Source organism: Anoplophora glabripennis, unplaced genomic scaffold (assembly GCF_000390285.2).
Source record: "Anoplophora glabripennis isolate ALB-LARVAE unplaced genomic scaffold, Agla_2.0 scaffold448, whole genome shotgun sequence".
Lineage (NCBI taxonomy): Eukaryota > Metazoa > Arthropoda > Insecta > Coleoptera > Cerambycidae > Anoplophora > Anoplophora glabripennis.
The window spans coordinates 291,589-315,030 of NW_019416548.1; the positions used below are offsets into that span (position 1 = coordinate 291,589).

The following is a 23,442-nucleotide window of genomic DNA, read 5'->3' on the forward strand; positions in this document are numbered from 1 at the left end:
GACAATGGTTGAAATCAAGCAACAAATTCATGCAGACGTCACAAAAACAACTTTATGACAAAAATGGTTGTCGTGCGTTGTCTTTGTTTATTCCCATCGTCTCCGTTAGGTCATCTTGTGGCGTGGTGTATGGCGTGTAGTGCTGGACAAGTCTCCGTTTATCCGGTTATTTTGGTGACAATTGTGTAATAATTAAGATTTTAATAAACCTTCAGTTTTTCAGTTCTTTTTTAGTTTTTTCCAATTTTTCTGAAAAAAAAAACCAGTTTTTATCGCATGCCCATGTTTCCTGAAATTTTCAATTCTTGGATGAAACTGATCAGTAAAGTGAATATACTAATCGAATTATGGTCATCATAAATATGCCCAGCCTTACTTAAATTATCTTTTTGTAGATTTTCATTTTCTTTTTTTTTTTTTCTTTACAAAGGCTACCTAGAGTATCGACAGATACCTCTGTCTGTTTGTCTATAGTCCAAGCCGTTGTGTAACTAAAAGTTTATTAAACAAACATTCAATTCAAGTAAAAAATATATTCAAAAAATTGTTACAAGTAATTTCTTGTTTTATCAATAATAGTGGATTTAAACTGAGAAGAATACACATGACAATGAGTCAAATTCGATGGGATTTCAAAGTATCTTATAAATTATTAAAGACAAAAAAACTTAAAACACATTCTTAATCTTGCAAATTTGAGGAAACTAAGACAACACCGCAATTTTTTTGAATTTGAACGGTGTCAACAATAAACCATGGCCGATATTCCCCCACGTTCCTCCAACACTGCAGACTATTATTTAAAAACCCGTGAAATCATTTCAATACTGTAGATCCACTTCATGAATTTGTAGATAGCGCTGAAATTAATCCAAGTAATTCGCGCTAACGCCGTGTGAAATTATTGTAGCAAGCCCCGACGTGTACGGTTGACAAAATGTTACAGAACAACGTCGAAACTAATTTCGTAATTTAAATAGTGTTGCTCCAAATCGGCCTGGTCACGATGATTAACCTAGAAGGACCGTTTCAATTATATAACCGTTAGCTAACTGAAATCTATAATCGAAATTGTGTACCGTAAAAAAACAATGATGTGTGGATGCAGAGATCGGGCAAATTTACAGTTATTTGAACGAAACGCCACTGTTCTTTTGTGCACTGAAATTTTTTGAAACCGGATGAGTCACTGATAAATGTCGATATTATTACACTTTCCCAAAATTCTCCGACTAACTAATTTTACACTCAATCAAGATAGGTACCTGAATATCGTCAATTATGATATTACTAGTGATATCAATCAATTGCTTGATGAAAATTAAGTACTGTTAAAGTGGACGCTGAGTATTACTAGCATATACTTGTGGTTTACATTGTTGAACTGATTCCAAAATCCAAGCCATATAAATCATAAAAAGTAAAGGACCTAGAATTGAGTCATGGGGGACACCAGAAATAATTTTTAACCTATTACAGAACATATTAACGCAGATATGTTGAGTTTTTCCATGCAAAGAAGAATTAATCATTGCATGAGATGGATCATCAAATCCATAATATTTAAGTTTCAAACAAAGGCTGCATAAGTCCAATAACGCTAAACACTCCCTAGTCCCATGTCTTGTGTTCTTATTAAGTCACCCGTGACGATAATTAAGGTAGTTGACTCCCTTTTCTGAAGCCACATTGAGATTGAAATTTCTTACAAAATAGTCAATAACAGCAACCAATTATTTCTCTTTAAGCAAAATCGGACAAGTTTAATTTAAATTAACAAACAGCAATTCATATACAGAATAGAGTAAGTTGTTTTAGTCACTCAAATAGTATCCATATCTTAAAAAAGTACGTAGATTTAGAATAAAAAAGAATTATTATACGTTACCGGTACACATCGAACGATATGTTAGTAAAAATATTTTGTTGTATGTATTATGTACTTTACAATGCGTATTGATTTTAAATTTTGTGAAACATTGCTTAAAATTCATCCAAGATGGGAATTACAACGACATGTACCTTCTTTATTATACATTTTCAGACGTGCTCTGATAAGAATCCCTTAGAAGAATTTATTTTTCAATGAAGTTATTATCTTTGACAATAGTGTTCCAAAGTCATTTTGAATTATTTCAATATTTAAAACAAAAATGTGTATAAAGTACTCCAATCAATATAGAGTTCCATTTATAGAATGAAAAAATGGAGACAATATTATATAATAGCCAACAAAACAATAAATAAAAAAGACCAACATAAAAACATATTACTATCATGTATCATGTTTGTTTATAAAAACTGCTAGTCGCATTTAAAAAATGCCAAATAATTTGATGATTGCTGTCTCAAAATTGTATGAGAAACCTAAAAATGTAAATATGTAATTTAGCAATTTACATCACAAAACCTGTTTGTCAACAGCGCCTTGGCCTAATTTGTGGGGAAACAAGAGGAACATCTTATCTCTTTGATTTTCCAAAGAAAATTTTCACACACTGTGCAAACTGTAAATAATGTAACATAAGTAATTGTTGAATATAACTCATGCATTTTTGTATATGTATGTTGCACTCGAAAATTGGTAACTTTATGCTGTTGCTAGGATTGATTATATTACTGATTTTACTTCGCCTTAGGTGATTCTTTACACAAAATTAAAAAAAATATCATGAACGTAAGTTCTAATATTACTGGAAAATTTGGATGTGAATAACTTCACATTTATGGTTTGCAAACGCTTCGTTTTGGAGATAGAGGTTGATAAAGTTATATTATTATTTTTTAGGTATGCTCACTTAAAACATATTTTTTAAGGTAGGTAATTAAGATATCTAATCCCTTCAAATTCGGTACATTCAACATTTTTTTATGATCGACGGAGTGCACGAATTACCACTCAAAATAATCTACATAGTCGAATTTTATTTGGAACCACGATTCCTCTAATACTTTCAAATTATTCTATTACGAATATACTAACTCTTCTTCAGAGAAAAAATAATTCCTCTGTTCCATTCCTCAAGTTTTTGCACACGTAAAATTTTTGATATCTTTTAACTGTTTGGAAATGGAGAAGTATTTTTTGAATGACCCTGTAAACTCTCCAATAACGTTGGCATTCCTTTTTGAGGAAATTCGTTATACTAGTTCTCACTTAATGGTAAAACTGTAATAAAATGGTTTCGAGTCTCATGGTCGGCCAACACCAAATGGAACAAATTAGTACCAATCCGTCTTCCAAGAAACATTGTAAAACAAATAGGTACGAACTTTTTACTTATGATCAGAGAATCACTCATACAATTCTGTTGCTTAATTAATATTAATTGAATTATTTAACTATCGTCCAATTTCGTATTCGGATAGACCAAAACTCCTTCAATTCCTGTATCTATTAGACTGTTTCAAGAAGAGCAGAACTGAGGGATAGAGGAGAAGTGGGAGAAGAGAAAGAAATAAACTTAAAATCCATCCGTTCGTGGTCTTCTGATACTTACCTCTTCGTCGTAAGCTGTCAGAGGTAAAAAACGGTGGCGAGAAATTTGGTATAATATGTATATGGTGACTTACCCATGGCCGTTTGGAAAGCTGGAGTACGGGGAGGACGTGTTCTGCGGCGAGGCAGCGGACGGAATGGCAGCAGGTTCGTAGTACTCCGTGTTCAGAGTCCTATCGTCGATCTTCAGCTCGGCATTATGAGCTTTGGACGCACTTTTGATGTCCATGAACGCCACCGTGCACGCCATCGTGATCTCGCCGGTCTTCTCCTCGGTGCACCTCGGCAACAATTTGACACTCTGCACGCGGCCATACCTGCAACAATTAGCCCCGGGTTAGAAAGCTGTAAGCGGCAAGTGGTAGGTGGAATGGTTCCGTTCTTAAACATTAACAACTAAACTCCGATATTTCTGACGTTTCAGTCTCAGACAGTGAACCAAACCTCTTTAAAACAAAAGCGTCAACAGTGCAACATTATTTTTCCTTACAAAAACAACCATCAATCAGCCAAAATCGTAATTGAAAAGATTTGGAGGAGAAAGGAAAAGATATTGGCATGAAGAAATGAAGAAATACTTAAGACAACATTATTGAACACCGTAATGGTGAGCCAAATGAATAAAATTAAACCAAATGAACATAATAGTAGTATCATTCATCACTTAACCTTACAAGAAAACTTTTCATCCTTAAAACAATCAAAAGGCCTACCAAAAAATGTTTGGAAGACGAAATGAAGGATCATGGTATGTCAGGAACCAGTTATCACAATATTATAGGATATAGTGAAGGACTTACAAACTAAACATTGAGAATGATAGCTATATAGTTGACACCAGTCCTTCGTACATTCTTAAGGGAAGTTTTGAGTCTATGAAAGTACAATTCCGCACGTAAGTAAGACTTACGTTTCTTTTCCTGGCAAAAGCAGGGAAAGTTTTATGAGCCACTGAACGCATACTTATATGTACTATTTATATGTTTTATAACAGTAATAAGTACACAAAAATTATAAATATTTATATACAAGTTAATATTTTCACATTTACTTTTAGGTTTTAAAAATAAACGTTCAATATCTAGGTATAGTAGCATTTAAACATTTTGAAATGAGTAAAGGGTTTTCCAATGGACGTATACAAAATTAAAATGTAATGGTACAAAATCTTAACATCAAACGTTGACAACTGTGTTTAGTACATTGAAGCAAGTTATCCTGGAAAGTTATACAAATCAACAGCGTGTAGAATTCATTCGAGTTTACCATCAAAGTGCCGGCTGTTTGCCACAATTTCGCGCATTGCCTACAATTTATGATCAACATAATCGACCAACCAAATGGTTTCTTTATCGTTTAGTTGAAAAATTTCAACAAAAAGGGATCAGTTATAGAAATGTCAACATCTGTGCTTTGTCGGGTTGCTCGATCACAGGAGAACATCGTTGCTGTAAGCCGAAGTGTAAGAGATGATCCGAACAACTCTATTTCCACTCGTTCTTAAGAACTTGGTCTTATTAACTGCGAATTTTGCATCACCGTCTTCAGATAACGACTTACGAGTCCAAATTACTTGAAAACTAAAGTCACCTGATCATGTGCGTCGAATTTTTGCGAACTGGGTTCTAGAGCAGTTGGGAAAAATATTGCTTTCCGATGAATAGCATTTCTGACTCAATGGATTCATAAATAAACCTAATTGCAGAATTAGGAGATGTCTCTTTATCCCCAGAAGGTCACTGGTGTAGTTTTTGAGGTCAAGATCGGACCTTATTTTTTTGAGGGGATAGATTAACATAGACAATGTTTTTTTCAATAAAATGGTGGAACTTGCCAGACAATTAATTTATTGCAACAACAATTTTCTGGGGGTGTTATTTCGAGAAATGCTAATGTCAACCGGCCACCAAGATCATCTGATCTCACCCTCTTGGACTTTTTCCTATGGGATTGTGAGAAATCTTTGGTTTATATAAACAGGTCACCAACAATTTCAACTTCCAACTGAATATTCAACGTATGCCATTGAAAATATATAACGTGAAATGTATAAGCGCAAGTTGTCGAAAATTATATCTCCAGAATTCATTCAGCCAGACGAAGTCGAGCAGCACATATAAATGATATTATATTTAAAATGTGTGTATTTGCAGTTATTATTGTCTCACTCTAAAGTTCTGACAAACTTGTTGAAAAATCACGTACTTTTGTCAACAGTTAATGACAGCTAATTCTAAAAATGTTCCTAAATTCCCATAACATGAATCAAGAGTAGATGTAATGGTTTTGTTCTCGCAATATTCGGAGACTAACTTGTCTCCAGAAATTATCAGACAAACAGTTCCAATATTTCTGACATTTGAAATTAGCCCTACGCTAAACCGTCAAAATGAATTATTACTCGTAATGATAACAGCATTAACAATTCAAATTTTTCACTAAAGACCAAAAGCGTAATTGGAAATATTTGGAAGATGAAGGGAAAGGTCGTGGTAGGTATATGAAGACAGTAGAGATAACTTTATGGGACGTCTTAAACTACATGGTGATCTGTTGCCAAATGAACAACATTTAACCAAATGATGACAACACTTTATTAACAAATCAACTTTCTTTATTCATTTTCTCACAATCAGCACTGAACAGGACTTGGATTATGAAGTATGTAGGTGCATGTTGAGTCATTGTCCAAATAAAGTACGAATCTTAAGACTTCCTATAGTAGGATCATATTCAATGCAAAGTAATAAATCATTGCCTGTCAAGGGAACCAATGAAGTACGCTTTGAAGGGTTTTACAAATTGAATAATTTCTTTATACATTATGAAGGGAGGAGGGGATCAGTTCAGGTCTGGCACCCTTGTTCCTACAAAAATTCCTTTATTCTCATAAACTATTTATTTTAAATGTAATTTATTATAAATCCAATTTGTTTCCTAAATTCCACATATGTACTACATTTTACCTCTGTACGCGCCACTGTTGTTTACTTGTTTTTTTGGAAGCGCTCTCTAATTGACGGCAAAGCTCGCCAGGTTAGTAATTGACGTATAACCGACCAGTTCGTATACTCGATGCACCTGGGCGACTACAGCTACTACCAGAACACAGTGCGTATGCAGCGGTATTTCAGATTGTACATTGAATTTCATTTTAAATTTGAAATGATTTATCTTACGCCTCCTAAAAATGATGACATGATTTTCCTTTGATAAAAGACCGACAACTTTTTGCTCTACTTTGCATCGAATACGATCCTACTATAGTTGTCAACACAAGGGCTCACTTTGCAGATTTGTGTTTTTGAATATTCTGGTGATGACTGGAAATACAAATTTTACTAAAATTTAAAATTGTTTATTTAACTGCATGGAAAGGAAGTTTTGGAGGGTCAGAACGCTTTGTCATGTAATTTCTGTATGCCTGTTCCTAGATTTTGTCCATTTTTAATGGCATTTAGTTATTTTCAAATATGCATTTTTACAATAGTCGGCAATTTATCTGCTAATTCTACCAATTTTCCCAAAATTTCCATTAAAGACCTAAATGTACTCTTTGATGCCAAATATCTATACAAGCCTAAGACTTTTAAATATGTAATGTTGAGAACGTTCAAAGAAATAATTTTCTATTCTCGTTTCTAATAGCGTATAGAGACTTAATACCTCTAAAATAAAGTAAGAAAACGTACAAGCGTTTAATTTATTAATAATAATAAAAAATTAATTTTAGTCAATACAATTTAAATTCAAGTATTGCACAACATTGCAACAAGAGATAGGTATTATAAAAATTCAAAATGTCATATTAAAAGTTAATCAAGGGTTAATATTTTAAATTTTCACTGAAAGGGGTTTCTATGTGGAAGAGATAAATGTAGAGAAATAAAATTTCAATACAGTTCCTTCGAACGCTTGAAGTCGGATCGATATTGCTATATTTGTGATTCGTGTAGAACGTACGAAATCAACAAAATTCATTAAAGAGAGATGGAAGACACTGACGTGGAAAAAACTCTCACAAATAACTGGTGTCTGCCCGGACACTGGTCGGAATCCGGAATGCTGTGGAACGTCTAGGGAGGGGATGGCAACGGGCCATGCGCAGAGAGGTGTGTATAAAATAACTCTGATCCCCGATTCCCTGCCTATTTTAGCTCGATCTTTCGCCTTTGGATAACACCCAGCGTCTCTTCTGCTAACATTTCTTTTTCAGCAATAGTGAAGTGTTATTTTGTGTCGCCAGCATGCTTAAAATACTCGATAAACTCTATAAAAAATGTTGAAGTATAAAAATAAAAACTAAACAATGCTGAATGGGATATTTCCGTCTGGTTGCTGACTAGGGTGTGGCACTCGCCACATAAGCAACTGTAACTGCCGAATCCCGTCAGACTGTGTGGTTTCTTTGCTAAAAAGCAATATTGCGTACAAAATAACTTGAACGGAATACCCACTATGTGTTGTATCGAAAAGAAATTGTGAGTGTACATACGTAGAAAATTACACAAGATGGATTATTTTGCATTAAAAAATGGATATGAACGTTCGAGTAAGTTGGCAAATTCTACTGAAAAATCCACCATACCTACTAACCACTATCAAATTACAAGTATCTAATTTTAACGAATAAAATTACGCCGTTAGACCTTTTCGGCTGAATTGATTTTTGCTAGGTCCCTCGAATGCGGAGACAATCCGTATCGTTTCCCGAACCCCATTTCCCCCTCCACTCCCCTCCTTTTTCCCACCCGCCATTATTGTGCAAGCGATGGCAACGTTGCCGGTTCTACGCATTACCAGCTTTCCACTGCTATCGTTGTATCGCTCCAGCGGACCAGGCAAGTCCTGCGCTTGAAAAACACGAACCCAAACCGGCTTCACGATCGAACCATTGTACGTATTATAGGACAGTCTGACTGAAAAGTTGTTTGTTTCTTTTTCTCTTATTCAGGATCCGTTTTTATTTCGTTTTATAGTCTCATTTTAGCTCGGGCTTTTACGATATTGGAATAACGTTGCGCGTTCTCGGAAATTTTAACGAAACCTCTTAGAAACCAAGCGGTATTAACGGTTATTGCATATAAAAGGGGATATTAACGTAACGTAGTCGTAACCATTGAAAACTGGGGCATGGAGAAATTCGCGAATTATATTTTATAATTTTTATTCTTAAATTACGACGCAGGTCGTTACCTAATTCGACCCGCTTGAGTGAAGAAAATATACCGCGATTTTTCAACACAACAAAGAAATTCACAAAGAACAGCAAATTTCCTACACCCAATTGTCCTATATTTAATTTATGAAAGCAATGTGTATATTCATTCTATTCACGTATAACTTTCGAAAGCATATACCTAATATCTATATCGATTGTTCTGTTAAATATAATTTTAAACGAAAGGTTTCGTACGAATAAACGTCCGTAAATGTTTAGTAAAATAATTACAGGGTGATAAACGTGCACTGCCAAAAGTTCATCTCCAAAATTATTGATCTGATTCAAATAAAACGACATACCTACATTTCTAGATTATCGACATTCAGTGAACTTATGGAGGAATGGTTTCATTCATATTAACAGTAGGGTAAATGTTTCTTTTATTTGAAAAAATTAAACGAAAGTGGCATTTTCGATAAAATAATTTTTCTGAAAGAAAACTTTAAAAGATACAACTAGGTATGTACTCTTGTTTGATCTTGACAATCTGCATTGTTTTCTGTACTAATTGCTGCCAAATTTTACTGATGCAAAAATTAAAATAAGAAAACGAGTTAGCAAAATACTTGGTGATGGAATCCTTTAATGCTAAAAAGGCCAACTGAAAAATGGAAGTTAAATAAATAAATGCATAACTCTGTATGAGAAATAATAGATTTTAACCCTAAGTCTCGGCGAGGACCTTTTTTATGTTATTTCAGATTTTATTTCAGAAAAATCAATTTTACACAAAAAATCATTTTCATCGCACTTTTTGATTTTTTGAGATGTACGGTCATAAAAAATTGTCTGCCTAAAATGACGTTTTTATCTCCATTCTTAGTTTGACACCATATTTTAAGAACACACTGTGTATTTAATGTCGTTATTTAGCTCTAAATATATTTTACACATACAATGGGGTGCAACAAATCCATTATAAATAAAAATATACATGATATATACAATTTATATCGTCTGGAAAATATTTACAGTGTTTGTACCTATTTAGCCTCGAAATAAACGAAATTTCGAGTATGATATTAGATAAGCTTATCTTTTTTTTGTGTCACGTCTGAACACAAAGGTCGAACACATTAAGAGATATAATGTGTTACACGACATGTGAGATTAACCAATTTTTTCGTGAAAATAAGACTGTATATCATTTTCATAAACCGTGCAGGTATTCCGGCACAAAATAAAGTCTGGAATGAATGCGCTATTGATGCAATTTGTTGTTAGTCATTAATATGGATTTATTGGATATCTAACATCACAATTTACGATTGTGCCATTTAAAACCAAGAACACAACGCCTACTAACAACTAAAACAGAGGTCACAGCAGAAAGTACTTTGTCACTCATTTTGATATTCATATTTTTTCACTGGCTAGTTTGTGATTGATTTAGGGTGAATGACGGACACGTAAGAAGCCGTCGAACGTGTTCTTATGCAAAAATATGTTAACGAGTGTTCCGTTTAATTATTTCGTCCGTAGATATACACCCAATATTAGCACGCTTCATTAAACACTGTTTATCGATGTTGATGATTGACCTTTCGTTTCCACTTCATCATCGTGCGTTAATATTAATACTGCAAATAATAAAAAAAATCACACAGAACACGCGTCCACTCCATCTTATCAATAAACTTAACTTATTATTCAACATGAATTGAAACAAGCCAATCGGATTGTTAAATATTTATCGAGACCGAGTCAAGGATACTTAATGGCAATTTTTGAACGAAAATAAACCACATATTCGCAATTGCTTAAACGCGAGTTTGTTCAATTGCCTATTATTAAACTTCTATTATAGTATCACGTCGATTTAAGGCATGTTTATTTCATTTGAGGACCCCTACACAGTGCAAAAGTGCCGTGTGACTGTATTATAAATATATAAATTAGGTACACAATATAAAAAAAAACAATAGTTTATTCAAGTCATCTAAGAGTAATAAAAAAGCTAATAATATATACCCATATCTCAGTACGCCGTGTTGAGAAGAGAAAAATAGGTACCTATATTATGGTTATCCACTAAAACGAAAGGTTTAAACAACAATTGCAAGTCGGGAACTGAAATTGTCAATCCAAACGCGTTGTTCTAGTTACAAAGTATATTATTTTTACTATGTTTTTATGTCAAATGTTTTATTTTGATTGACAAATGAAAGTCACTCGTTATCCTAATCCCATAAGATAAAATATTATAATTAATTAGTAGGTATTCACATTTAAATCGTGTTATCCTACATAATAAAATCCTGTTCACTTCACAGTTTTACTGTCAACTACTTGTATTGGTCCACTGTTTTTATCTTTTATAACTGCTTAAGGCCGAGATACGTAGAGATGGGTGCGTTCTTCCAGCAGCGATTCAATATATTAGCTTTTACGGTTTTTGCGCTAGTCAACAACCTACAAACTAGTATTTGTTAAATACGTTTAAAAATTCTAGGAAATATACTTATTTTAAGAATTTTGGACCAATATTTGCAGTAATAATAAGTGATTCACCATTTTATCGTACAGTTTGATGACAGTAACTTTTCACAATAATTGCAGAAGTATAGATAGACATAAAATATTATAAAATAAGTAAAGATATTGTGGTGTAAAAAAATGATACATGTGTAATTTTGAGAAAATAAGGCCAATCTGCAAATATATCACCTATCAAAGTTTAAAAATGTATATTCAGTCTTTTGATTCGGTGTAAATACCTTTTGGATTAGTAATTCCTTGCTATAAATTGCTGTAATAAAGGGATAAGTTAAGTAAACATCACGTAATTATTCGCTGTTCAACCATTTTTTGCAATTGGTAGGTATTTGTTTGCGTGAAATAGGTACATAATTTCGTAATAAATAGGTACGTAATTTCGTAAGAAATATGTGCATAGGTATTTAATAAATTTGTATACGGAAAAACATATCGTTATTTATGCCGTTCATTTGATGTAAATTATTCATTATTTTACACCTAAAGATGCAAATGAAAAATGTGTTTAGCGAAATAACGTGCTAATTATAAATATTAAAAAAAAAAATTATTATTTTTGCGACAGTAGATTGCTCTGATTCTTGCAGTTAGAATAATACTAGTAGTAGTAGTGAGAAACATGATAAAACACTTCATAATAAAGTTATTTTATAATACAGAGCAGACTCGTTAGGTAGATCGAATAATTTAATAATTATTTTTCTAGTCTAGAGAGACTATGCCTATTTATTGTACAAATTAAAATACAAATACACATTGTATATTATTCCACTCGACATCTTCGATTCCACTTCCTTGTAAAACTACGAGAAGAGAAACTTTCCTAGCGTTTGTTTTTTCTACCGCACACATCTCTTCGAGCAGGTTTGGTTATTTCTCATTATAAATCAACAAGAGTCGTGTGACGTCAGTGGGAGGTTAGGCAACGCCGCACGCCCGTTCAGAGAAGTTTTCCCCGTGTCTGGCTCTTGGCACGTCCTCAACTTAGCTGTGTTACTGTACGGCAGTCTAAAGCGGTACACCCAGTTACAAGATTTAGTAATAAAGAGTCCAGTTCGAGAGAAAGTAGGTTTGATATTATTAGTACGCAGGAATGATAGGAAATTTGCCGTCAGTGTTTAACTTGTCGAATTTTGGTGGTTAAAATTGTAGAAAAATAGCACATTTAACAGCTGTTTAATAGTTTATTTGAATCACGATTCGTAGGAACTACGTATAGAAACTTTATATGTAGGTACTATATTTATTTTTTTCATATTTAAGTTTAAAAAAATTCAGTCATAAAATATGCGCAGTAATAAAATTAACAAGTTAAAGGTTAATCAAAACATTCTTTTTATAGAAAATATCATCAGACTAGACATATACGCAGGTGTTATTTAGCTACGTTGAATTGGAATCAGAAAAAAATTCCACCGATCACGAAATTTATTCAAGTGTATACGTACGATAATGAGTTTTGGTTATTTGCTTTTTGATAGTCATTATTTTAATAGATAGATACTTTCAGTACCTACGTAAATATTTGATTAGGTACATCCAACTAGAATGGAACGGAAATTTTAACCTCCAAAATTATATGTAGGAATAAACATTGTAATTTTCAATAATCCAGTCCACTTCACTCAAAAAACTGATACAGAAAACAAAGGATATCCTATTATTTAGTTCTTGGAGAAAAAACAATGCGTCCGTTAGACCGTGTCGAAGAATTTACCTAATTCTAAAACCGTACAATCGTTTCAAAAAATGTTACCTACAACTTTTTAGTGAAAAATGCTTGATATCTAGTCAAAACTACATAATTTCAGCTTCAGCCTTCTAGTTTAACCAAGTTGTACTCGAACTAAACGTTATAAAAACATCAAAATCACGAAAGCATTACTAGGTACTAAAACCACGGCACAAATGTAAAAATATAGAAATGGGATTGTTCCTAGGCTACGTGACTTAGGTGAATGGTCGGCCAACGCAGATCTTGGTGGCACTTGTTTTTGCAAGGCACTCTGCGACTAATATAATGGCTGCTGACTCATCCGTACTATCCAGCCTGAAAATATCGACCGTGTTATTTTTATGTAGCAGGCTGCGGTCGGATACAGTAGTGTTGTTTTGCAATAATACAGAACTAGACAAAAGCCTATCGCATGGAATATTTATGAGATAAATTTAATTATTTATCGCAAGTGCACAATAACGTATTTTATGCTGTCATTTACCCCGTTTTCTTTCTTTGCAGACTTTTATGTGCAATGTGTCAGGAATACGAGGAATAACTAATATAAAAAAAAACAGCAAATAACGAGTGACTATTGAACAAAAGCATGGTAATATCAAATAACCTTTCGGACTGCTAGATATTGAGATAAAATGTAATTTTAAAGTAGTTACCTGAAAGGGTATGTCTCGGATCGAATTTAAAGAGGAAGTAGACAACAAAAACACTGAGGTAGTTACAATTTTTACTTTTACAAGGTATTATTAAATCTATCACGATATTTTTTTTCCAATAGGTACCTAGGTAACTGATAATTATTTTAATCTATTTTACCCGTAAAGTAGAAGGTTAGACGACTATTTCCACTTCACGTTAAAACTGTAAGTAGGAGACTGCTGCTCTCAAATTTAGTGGCATGCAGAAAAAAATTGGATCGTTTCGTTTCCGAGAGAAAAAAATAGAAAATTTAATATATCTTTTAGTAATTATCTCTGTAACAAATATATGATGACATGTACTTACTGCACCTGTCGTTTTGATAACTCTTTCCATTAAGCAGATGTCAGAAAATGATAAATGGACAATTAATACATCATTTTGTTGATATTTATATGTATATGTGGCACGTAGCAAATTGGATACTTTTATCTGAATGGAATATCAAATTCTGATGCTTTTTATACGTATGTATCAGCAAAATGGACATGTGTATTTTCAAGTATTGGTATTAAGTGGAAAAAATCCTCTTTGGCAGCTTCTGAACCAAATAAACTACTTCATATTTAAAAAAATTTATTTACTACCTAGGTGTTCCTAGTAATTTATAAGTTTATACAGGGTTGTCTTTAAGTACGTTTCTATAACGAAGGGCGCATTTTACTGAATCATTTTAAAGAAAAAATTCCTATGAACGTATGTCCTAGAAGATGAGTTGTTCAAGTTTTTGAAAATAATACAGGTAGATTAAAGAAGTTGAGCTCAACTTAACTAAGTTATGAATTTGGATACGGTTCGATCAATAGTGGCGATATTGGGAGGGAGTATTTTGAAAATTCAACAAATTTTTATCTTTAAGTCACTTTAAGATTCATTAATCTACCTCAATTTTTTTATCTACCTATTGTAATGGCATACTTAGCTTATCTTCATTACGACAGATCAAAATAACGGTAGTCAATTATCTTTTAATGGTATCTACAGGGTGTTTTCTAAGTATATGTTTTAATTTCAGGAAGCTGTTCCTTGGAACAATCTACGACGAAGAACCTTAACGAAAGTTTTTTTCAATGTCACCTTACGCATACAGGAAGATGTTTGATGCAGATTAATGTAATTTAGACTAGTCACTTAATTAAATAAATGTAAACGTTCATATAATTGCTTTTTACAAGTATGTCAATGATTGGCGGAGGAGGTACTACCCATAAATTCTGACCCAGTGGTGTCAGTCTTGGGATCTTTAAAATTCAATAAAATAAATAAAAAAATACTTCCACTCCAAAAAAGAACCATTTGGGAGGTATTCTCCTTATTTTACAGTTAGCTTAAAATATTTTCAACTAATAATATTGTGGAAAACAACTACTCTGCGTACTAAAACTCCGTCCAACCTTGAATTACACCCTCAATATCAGTAGAAATGAGAATGAAGATATAACAAATTTTGTAGATTATAACACTAACGCTCAAATTTTACAAATAATTCAGTAAATTGAAAATAATTCTAAAACTGCTTCGTTCACAAAAGTCTAGTTTTTTTTATTACAAATTCTCTTTTAGAGTTCAAAAAATCTATTGGTGTGAAATTTTTTTATATTTTTAGAAACTGTCTCTCTTTTTTCCAGAACAGCAAACGTTTCATATTTTCAAGCAAAGGGCGTGTGATTTTTTTATAATTTTTTTTTGTCAATTGAATCGATAAAATAAGTATATAATATTAAGTATCCTATTTTTCTTACATTTTATATGACTATACAGTAAATTTACATACTACTAAATATGTACTTTTATGTATCAATAAAAATATGTAAAATCCAACATTTGCATTTTAATTATTGTACGTTTTCTATGACATTTACAACCAGATGTCAATGCATTTCAGTTTATTACCAGTCTACATGGCACAACTCGACCGTTCCGGCCTTACAGGCCGACGGAAAACAACGACAAAAAAAAGACAGTAGGTATTCACTTCCTGGTCGAGTACAAAGCGTCGTATTTTTTCCATGCAAATTAAGCTTATTTATTACCCAGATAGGTGGGCGACGGTTTTAGCGAGTATACGTGATGCAATCCCTCTCGAAAATGTGTAGGCACTAAAAATCTCGGACTGCCACATTACTTATGTTATTTGTCTGGGCTCCTTTTTCAGACCGGCATGTCTGCTAACTTTCCAATACAGAAATGTTAATACTTAAATGAATAATCGGACGCGATCGAGAAATTTTATGGCGGTCGCCGAGGTGGGTACAGAAGTGTGTTAATGTTTAATACAGAAAACAACTTATGTAAAGATACATAATATTCTGATTGAAAGAAATAATCAGGAATTGCTTATTTAATGAGAAAAGGTAATTTTTTAGATCATAGGTTGACACTGTCGTCTGCAACATATGTCTTAGCTTTGACAGAAAAAAAATCACGTTTCACTTTTACTACTTAAGCGATACAAAAAACGGTAAAATGGCGCTTACAAACCAGCACTAGCTGTTTGAGATTTCGATGTAGGTACAAGAGGTACAAGATATCAAAATATTCTGTATATGTGGAATTCACAAATTTTTGGGTTTAAAGTGAAATAATTTAAGTAAATTTACCATAGTTGCCTTGTTTAGTTGTTAAAGGTCCTTAAAATTTGTACAAATTCTTAGTGTTTTAGATAATGAAGAAATTACATTTACCGAATTATAAAAAATGTCTATCTCTAAACAAATATCCTTATATTTTTTTTGCAGGTTGCCTTTTGACTTCACTTCTTATTTTATCATAGTAATTTAGTTTTTACAAGTTTCTTCAGCCCCGTGAATTTTATGTAACGGTTTTAGCGTAAATAATTATTTTATTCATCATCAACCAACGCACTTTCATACAAATCTGATTTCATTGCCAGTAAGAATTTAATTTATGTGATAATAAAACTGAAATGCCCTATGGAGGTAGAAACTTGTAACAGTAATCGATTGCTCTTTCACCAAAAACTGAAAATTTTCAGTAACACACAACTCGGTAAAAAAATAGCGTTCCTTTCAGATTTTCCCATACTACAAATTACGTACGATAGTTCGTCTTCTAATTGGTCTAATTTAATTATCCTCAAATAATAATAATCACAAGAATTTAAATTTGACAGTCACAATTTACAGAATGGAAGAAATCTTAAAATGGACACAATAAATTTCTTTTTTAACTTTTAATTTTAACTAATAATACAACACTACGAAAAATGGAGATCATTTCCAATAATTTCAATTATTTTTACTGCCAAATAAATCACTCAATTTATGATATTAAATCAGAACTGTATGGAAAACGCGTAAATAATGATTTATAAAAGTAAAAAAAATAAGAAATTGTATTTTATAAGAAAAGTAATGAAATAGTTAAAAAAATATTCACTTAATGCTGTGGATTTTCGGTATTTCCATAAATGTAATTACCACGATTACTAAGTCAAAAAGTGACATCTATGCACATGTATTAAAATGAACCAAAATTCATTAAATATTAGACAGTTTTAGAATTATTTGGAAAAAACTAAAATTTTTAAACAGACTAGTCATTTATTTGGTATCATGAAACACAAAATATTTCTTTTCTTATTCAAGTAAAACTACTGTATTGTCTGTTTTATTTAAATACGCATAGGTACGTTTAAAAAGTGAGGTTATTTAAACCACCAGTTCAAAAAATTAGGTTAATTAAATCAATTTTGTTTTATTTTAAGGAGACCATAAAAATTTTAGTTGCAGTAAGTATTTAGGTATTAGAAAAATGCATTATACTATTTAGGTATTTATAAAAAGTCACGGTAGGTAGATACAGGTAGTAGGTACGTATTAAAGTGCCTAATAAATAAACATTGTGAAGAGGAAATAGAATATTCAATTATAAAAAAACTTCTTAATATGTCGTTTACTACAAAAAAAAATAAGATTCTAGAAACATCTCTTATTAAAGCAAGATTTATAAATATGAATAGAATAGACGAGTATACAACCAGTGAATGAAAAATATAATAAGATTGCCCATTTATTATTAAAACAAGAGAAAGTACAGTAAAGTGGTATCAATTTTTTATAAGACAACTCTCTGTTGAGTAATAATTTTATTTTTCTCAACTGGGATTTTAAGGTATAAAAAAATAAAGGATAAATATTGTTCTTGTGGCTGCTGTTGAATTATTTGAAAATAGCTCGTTAGGTACACATCTAAAATTTATTATTTACTGGAAGTACCTGTGGACATACACAGGATGATTCATCAATGAACCTACACAGGGCGGTGCGTGCAGAAGTTCTAACGTCGCTTTTTATGCCGCTAGATGACGATAAAGTTGGTAAATAATCTCAATTTTTTTTCCAAACAACACCATCAGGTACCACGCTTCGTTCTATTTGAATCTGGTATGTAAGTACTTGTGAACAGATGTCACTTTATGACAGTAACCAAAGTAATTGTAGGTTTAAAAAAAGCGCACGCATAAATACATTTAAATTTTTTGCCAGGTGGTTCATTTCAAATTTTTCTCAGAAATTTTTTGTATACGCAACAATTTTCGCGTAATTTATTCTTCTATTAGTTACTACCAGCATTTTCAATACAAATCTGACTGACACTTAACTGGCAACGAAAATTTAATTTCTTTCATAACGAAAGGCAAGTTGTGAAATTCGTAATTGCATGCTCTTTCATGAAAATAACTGAAAAATAATCATTTCAGTAATACAAAATTCAGCTAAAAAAGATAATTAATTGCATGCATTTAAGATTTTTCTCATTCTGCAAATTGTCTACAGTAGTAGAATTCTAATTAATGATCTTCAAATATCACAAATATCCAAATTTGACAGTCACAATTTTACAGAATGGGAAGAAATGTGTTATGAAGGCAATTAAATCAAACGTGTATCAAAAATATATAGATTATTAATAAAATAATTAACTACGCGAAAATCGTTACTAATACAATTTGCAAGAGAGAAAAAAATTTAAATAAGAGCTGTAAAAGAGTTGTAACGTCATCTGCAGAAGTTTATTACATTTACAATCAGCACGATTGTATAATGCATGTACAAATAATAGGATCACTTCCTATTATTTAAATAAATCTGTACTTTGTATGCAATATTTAACATTTTCATCAATGGGGTCATTCTGTAAATTTTCAAAAACGTTCTTATTTTGTATACGCAAAGAATTGCTCATGATTAGACGATCCTGAAATTTTCAACTCAATCCGTTGAGCAGTTTTCAAATTATGATTTTTAAAATGCGAATATTTGTCTCAGCCCTGGCAATGCAATGACGTCACCGCATGGGACGGTCAGCCAGCTTGGCGAGCTGCATAGCAGTTAGGCGCGCGTAAGCTACGTCCAGATGAGTTTCTACATCTGCAAAATGTTTTAGCGTTTGTGCATATTAAATTAAAAAAAAACTGAAGCAAATTTCGTAAAAGCAGATTCTTCTAATTTGCCAGAAATAGATTTGTTAATGGTTATGGAGTTTTTTAATAAAAACCACGACTTTATCAGTGCTGAGCTGAGATGAGAGGTGTGAAAATGCAATGGTACGTTTCAATAACGTGTAAAGCTTCTATAAAGTACGTTTGTACCGAAAGTTTTTGTACAATAAGAATAGTAAATAAGAATAAGGATTTTGCGTTTAATTGGACGAAACCGTTTCTGTCAGAGGTTTTAAAGATTTACCTAAACAAATAGGTACAAATTTTTTTTATTCCCATAGAAACTATATAAAATCTACCTAATATCTTATAAATATATGAATAATAAAATATTTATTATGTACGAGTATTCACTGCGTCAGTTTATGATTTTTTTTTTTGAATGACTTGAAGGGTAGGCGATATAAAATTCTAATTTTTTGCAGATAACCTTAAAATTGCAGTATCTTTCCGTTAAGCAAATAAAAAAGTGCTGAACGAGCCCATTGTCGATTACCGATGTTTATAAAAAAAGAAGTACCAAATATTTTATTTTATTATTATTATGTATTATTATTAAATCTTCCAACATTGTTAATATCGCTTTGCACTGACAAAATAATACAGTAAATAATTATCATTCCATTTCCAGGTCATTGATGAAAAAAACAGACAATTAAATAAGCTACCTAAATTTTATGACCAGATAAAAATTAAAATTAAGCAATAATCATGTAAGTATGCCTAAAACAAACAAGTGATATACGGCAAGACCACTCCACAACGTGAAAAATTATCTCCGGGAAGCCTGCTCGGTTTCTACACCGCATTTTTTTTCGTATGCGTCGACGGGGCGATGGAGTGGCGCTCGACATTGCCAAAAACAACGGACGGGTGCGGCGTTGCCGGCTCCTCCCAGTCACATTTCACCGTTGCGCTGCGTAGAAACTAGTCAAGTGCACGGCGTGACTCAATATCGTGTAGTAGGTGGAGCACAGCTCGGGCACAGAAGTACGTTCTCCCGGCTTATACGAGGCGGTCGAAAAAACCGATCGCGGTCAGCGCGCCAATGCTGATGACCGATACCGAGGATCGTTACAGCTTCGAGAAAAACTGGGATAAAACGATTTTAATCTCGATCGTAATCAACGGATTTCCTTAGGCGTAAAGGGTTTAGATGTCAACCTCCCCCTTAACGTTTTTATTGTAAAGATTATAAAAATTTAATAGCTATCAACTAGAAGCTGATGATATGGAACTTTGTACATTGCCTGTTTTTTTCTAATGAAACACCCTGTATATTTTAAATATGAGTCTCTTGCTAATTAATGACAAAACGGCAGATCGAATTTTTTAAATGTTATTTGCGGATGTTCGGAAAATATTTAGTGGAACTACATCAGAAAATTATTGTTTAACTCTTCAAGATTATGTGGATACATGAAATAAAAGGTGGTGTTTTTACAAATTCTATAAAATACAGGGCGTCTCACGGTGACGGCCCATTAGAATTATTTCAGACTACTTGGATTTGAATTTTGAAAATTTGGGATACCGGGTGTTCGGGCATGCCCTTCTTAACTAAAATAATGACGTCCACGTATTAGTTCCGGTTATACCGGAAGTCGCCATCAACTTGCTTATTTTGAATGGAACACCCTATATATTATTGCAATTTTGGATTCTACGTGTTATTTTAAGTGGAATTTTATGAAGTTTCCCTATTCCTAAAATTAACCGTTTTCGAGGTATTTTATTTTTTTCAAAAAAAAACGGAGAGAAACAGTGTATTTATTTTATAGTAAGAAAGACAATACAATATTTATATGGGGGATAGCTAGAACCCTAAGCTTCCCATCCATACTTTTAAAGAGGCTTAATTGCATGCAGGGTGCTAGAAATTTAATGCCGAGTTTAGTTAACTTCAAGCCTTCGTAAGTCGGTTTTTTTAATGGAACACCCTGTATGTTTTTCTATATTCTGATACACAATTTTATCAATTTTATTCTCTTTCGAACGGTATCAGGGTTCCCTATACCTATCTCTTCTAGTTTTTAAGTTATCTACTATTTTTGTGTAATGTGTAATCACCTAAAATCATGTAATTTCTTGCGAGGATATCCCTGGGGGGATATTTGTCTAGGATATCCCTGGGGGGATATTTGTCTTAAGAACCTGTGATCAAATTTTGTTGCATTAATTTCGAGACATCCGGTATTTATAATGTGTTTAGCTTTTCCTGTAACTGGGTATAACTTGTAGGAAAATAAATGTTATTATTAATTAAAGGGCACAATTAAATTAAAACGTACCAAAAAAAAACTAAATATATAGTATAATTGGCAATAACAGTAAAAAAATCAGTGATTATCTGGGATCGGGTAGGGGAGATAACTTATCTCCCTTGATGACACTAAAAACATGTTCAGAGAAGTATGGAATGATCCTGTTCAAGAAAAGATTACCGTCTAATTTCAAATACCGACATGAGGCCGTTAGTTGGAGTACTGGCTGATTTTATTCTTTGTTTTTCTTATTGACTTTATGATTTTTTTTTTATTTTTTCTCAACTCTGATATTTTATTATTTATTAGTGACTCCTCTTAGATTTTTTTTAATACATACCAATATTATAGATTGTACAAAGACATCATTTTGTCGAGATTTAGACCCACATACATTTTTTAATACAACACCCTCTATATCTTTACACATTTGAAAAGAACGTTATACAAATGTATTCCATTTAAAATGCTGTAGCTAGGCAGACATTTACATACATACATACATACATATTACAACGTAAAAGCGCGTTGGTTTTCGACGTTTCGGTAGAATATTCCACCTTCAGTCATACGACCAACTTATTTTTATCGCGTCGTTAGTTACGCAGATAAGATTTCGTCTGATTTCTTATTTCCTGGATCTTAGTGGTAATACTCGTAATTAAAGTTAATAGCGTCGTTTATTTACAAGTGCAGTTAAAGCCGGTACGAAGCGACTTGATGTTTCGGTAGCAATTGTTATTAATAAGATTCCAGAGCAGCAGGGATCATAAAGCAGGAAATATTTATGGAATGCGGGTCTACAAAATCAAAATAGTGAAAGGAATTTCAATTACGTTTCATAGTTTGAAGATATTCACTATAAAGGGTGAATTTTAAACTTGTACATATATTTTGAATAACGATACAGTATATAACGCGTAGTTATCTTTTTTATGAAAAATTTAGAAATAAAATTTGAAATAATCATACAGCGTAACTGATACGACACAGAAAAAAAAATGTTAAATAAAGTTTTTTTTTTTGACAATACGTCAAAGAAATTTTGAAACTTAAAAATGTTTATACAACCTCCTCATCCCCTTATCATCCACCTATCCGGTTTTATGCAATATTAACTATGCTCTTTTATTTGCATGTAGCTTATAAAATCAATATTCAGTTGTTCATATGATTTTCGAGACAAGCGTTGCGGTAAACAAACCAATGCTTTGAAAATCATCCTGCGTTAGGAGAAAAGCGCATTTATTTTAAATAATTATATATATTTAATACTCCGAAGTTAATATTCGTTATTTGTGTATTTTTTACATAATTTTTTATGTTAAGGAGTTAAAGGTCATGCTTTCACTATGAAAACCAGTGCAACGTTGGCTTTTGTATATTACCTTGTATTGATACAGTTTTGTACAGCGGCAAATTTTATTGTTTAACAGGGTGATTCAAAAAACCGCTGACAGACTTCTAGGGTAAGTAATATATGAAAAATTAAGACGAAGTCTTAATAAACATAGGGTCGCAAATGCCTCCTTAACGAGATACAGGGCGTCAAAGTTTCCGTAAAATTAAAGCGTAAAAATGACAAAAAGAAGCTTATAATCCAGTTTACTTAACTCACTCGTACACATTGACATTAGTGACGGGCGATGTTCAATTTTATTTCGAATAGCACAAGCCTACTATGCGAAACTAAAATGAATGAAAATAAAATTGGATTTACAAATGTTCTACAAAGGTGTTTCTCTTAAAAATGGTTGCTTTAATCCAAATTTTGCAAGAGACCAATTCGATAGACAATTGAACACTTTACACGAAAATAGTACCCTTTTGACAAAATTAGCAGTGGCGTAGAAAATATTTTTAAAAAAGGGTCACGTTGACCCCGTCTCTACGACACTGCTGCTCATAAAATTTTGAGCAGTACATCAAACATTGGTCTTAAGGTGCTAACTACGCATAGCAAATTTGAAATAGAAATGTTCAGGCATTTTGGAATTATTGCAAACAATGTTTAATTTTACAGAAACTTTGACGCCCTGTATCTCGTTAAGGAGGCATTTG

General features: G+C 32.4%; 1 protein-coding gene and 1 long non-coding RNA gene across 5 annotated transcripts in view; one reads left to right on the forward strand and one right to left on the reverse strand.

Moving 5' to 3' along the window:
- The window catches only part of LOC108912746 (protein split ends), a 238,945-nt gene that overhangs the window by 103,548 nt on the left and 111,955 nt on the right, over window positions 1-23,442 (reverse strand). For both annotated transcript variants that reach the window (XM_018718125.2, XM_018718126.2), the window contains one exon: window positions 3,574-3,816. In XM_018718125.2, the coding sequence (XP_018573641.1) occupies window positions 3,574-3,816 (243 nt within the window). The remainder of the gene's footprint in view (window positions 1-3,573; window positions 3,817-23,442) is intronic.
- On the forward strand, window positions 7,664-15,474 carry LOC108912747. 3 transcript variants are annotated; one of them, XR_001964573.2, is made up of 3 exons: window positions 7,664-8,051; window positions 13,459-13,668; window positions 14,669-15,474. It is a non-coding gene; the product is annotated as an uncharacterized LOC108912747 (long non-coding RNA). The 3 variants fall into 3 exon arrangements; XR_001964575.1 differs by lacking the exon at window positions 7,664-8,051 and adding an exon at window positions 12,322-12,449; XR_001964574.2 differs by lacking the exon at window positions 13,459-13,668.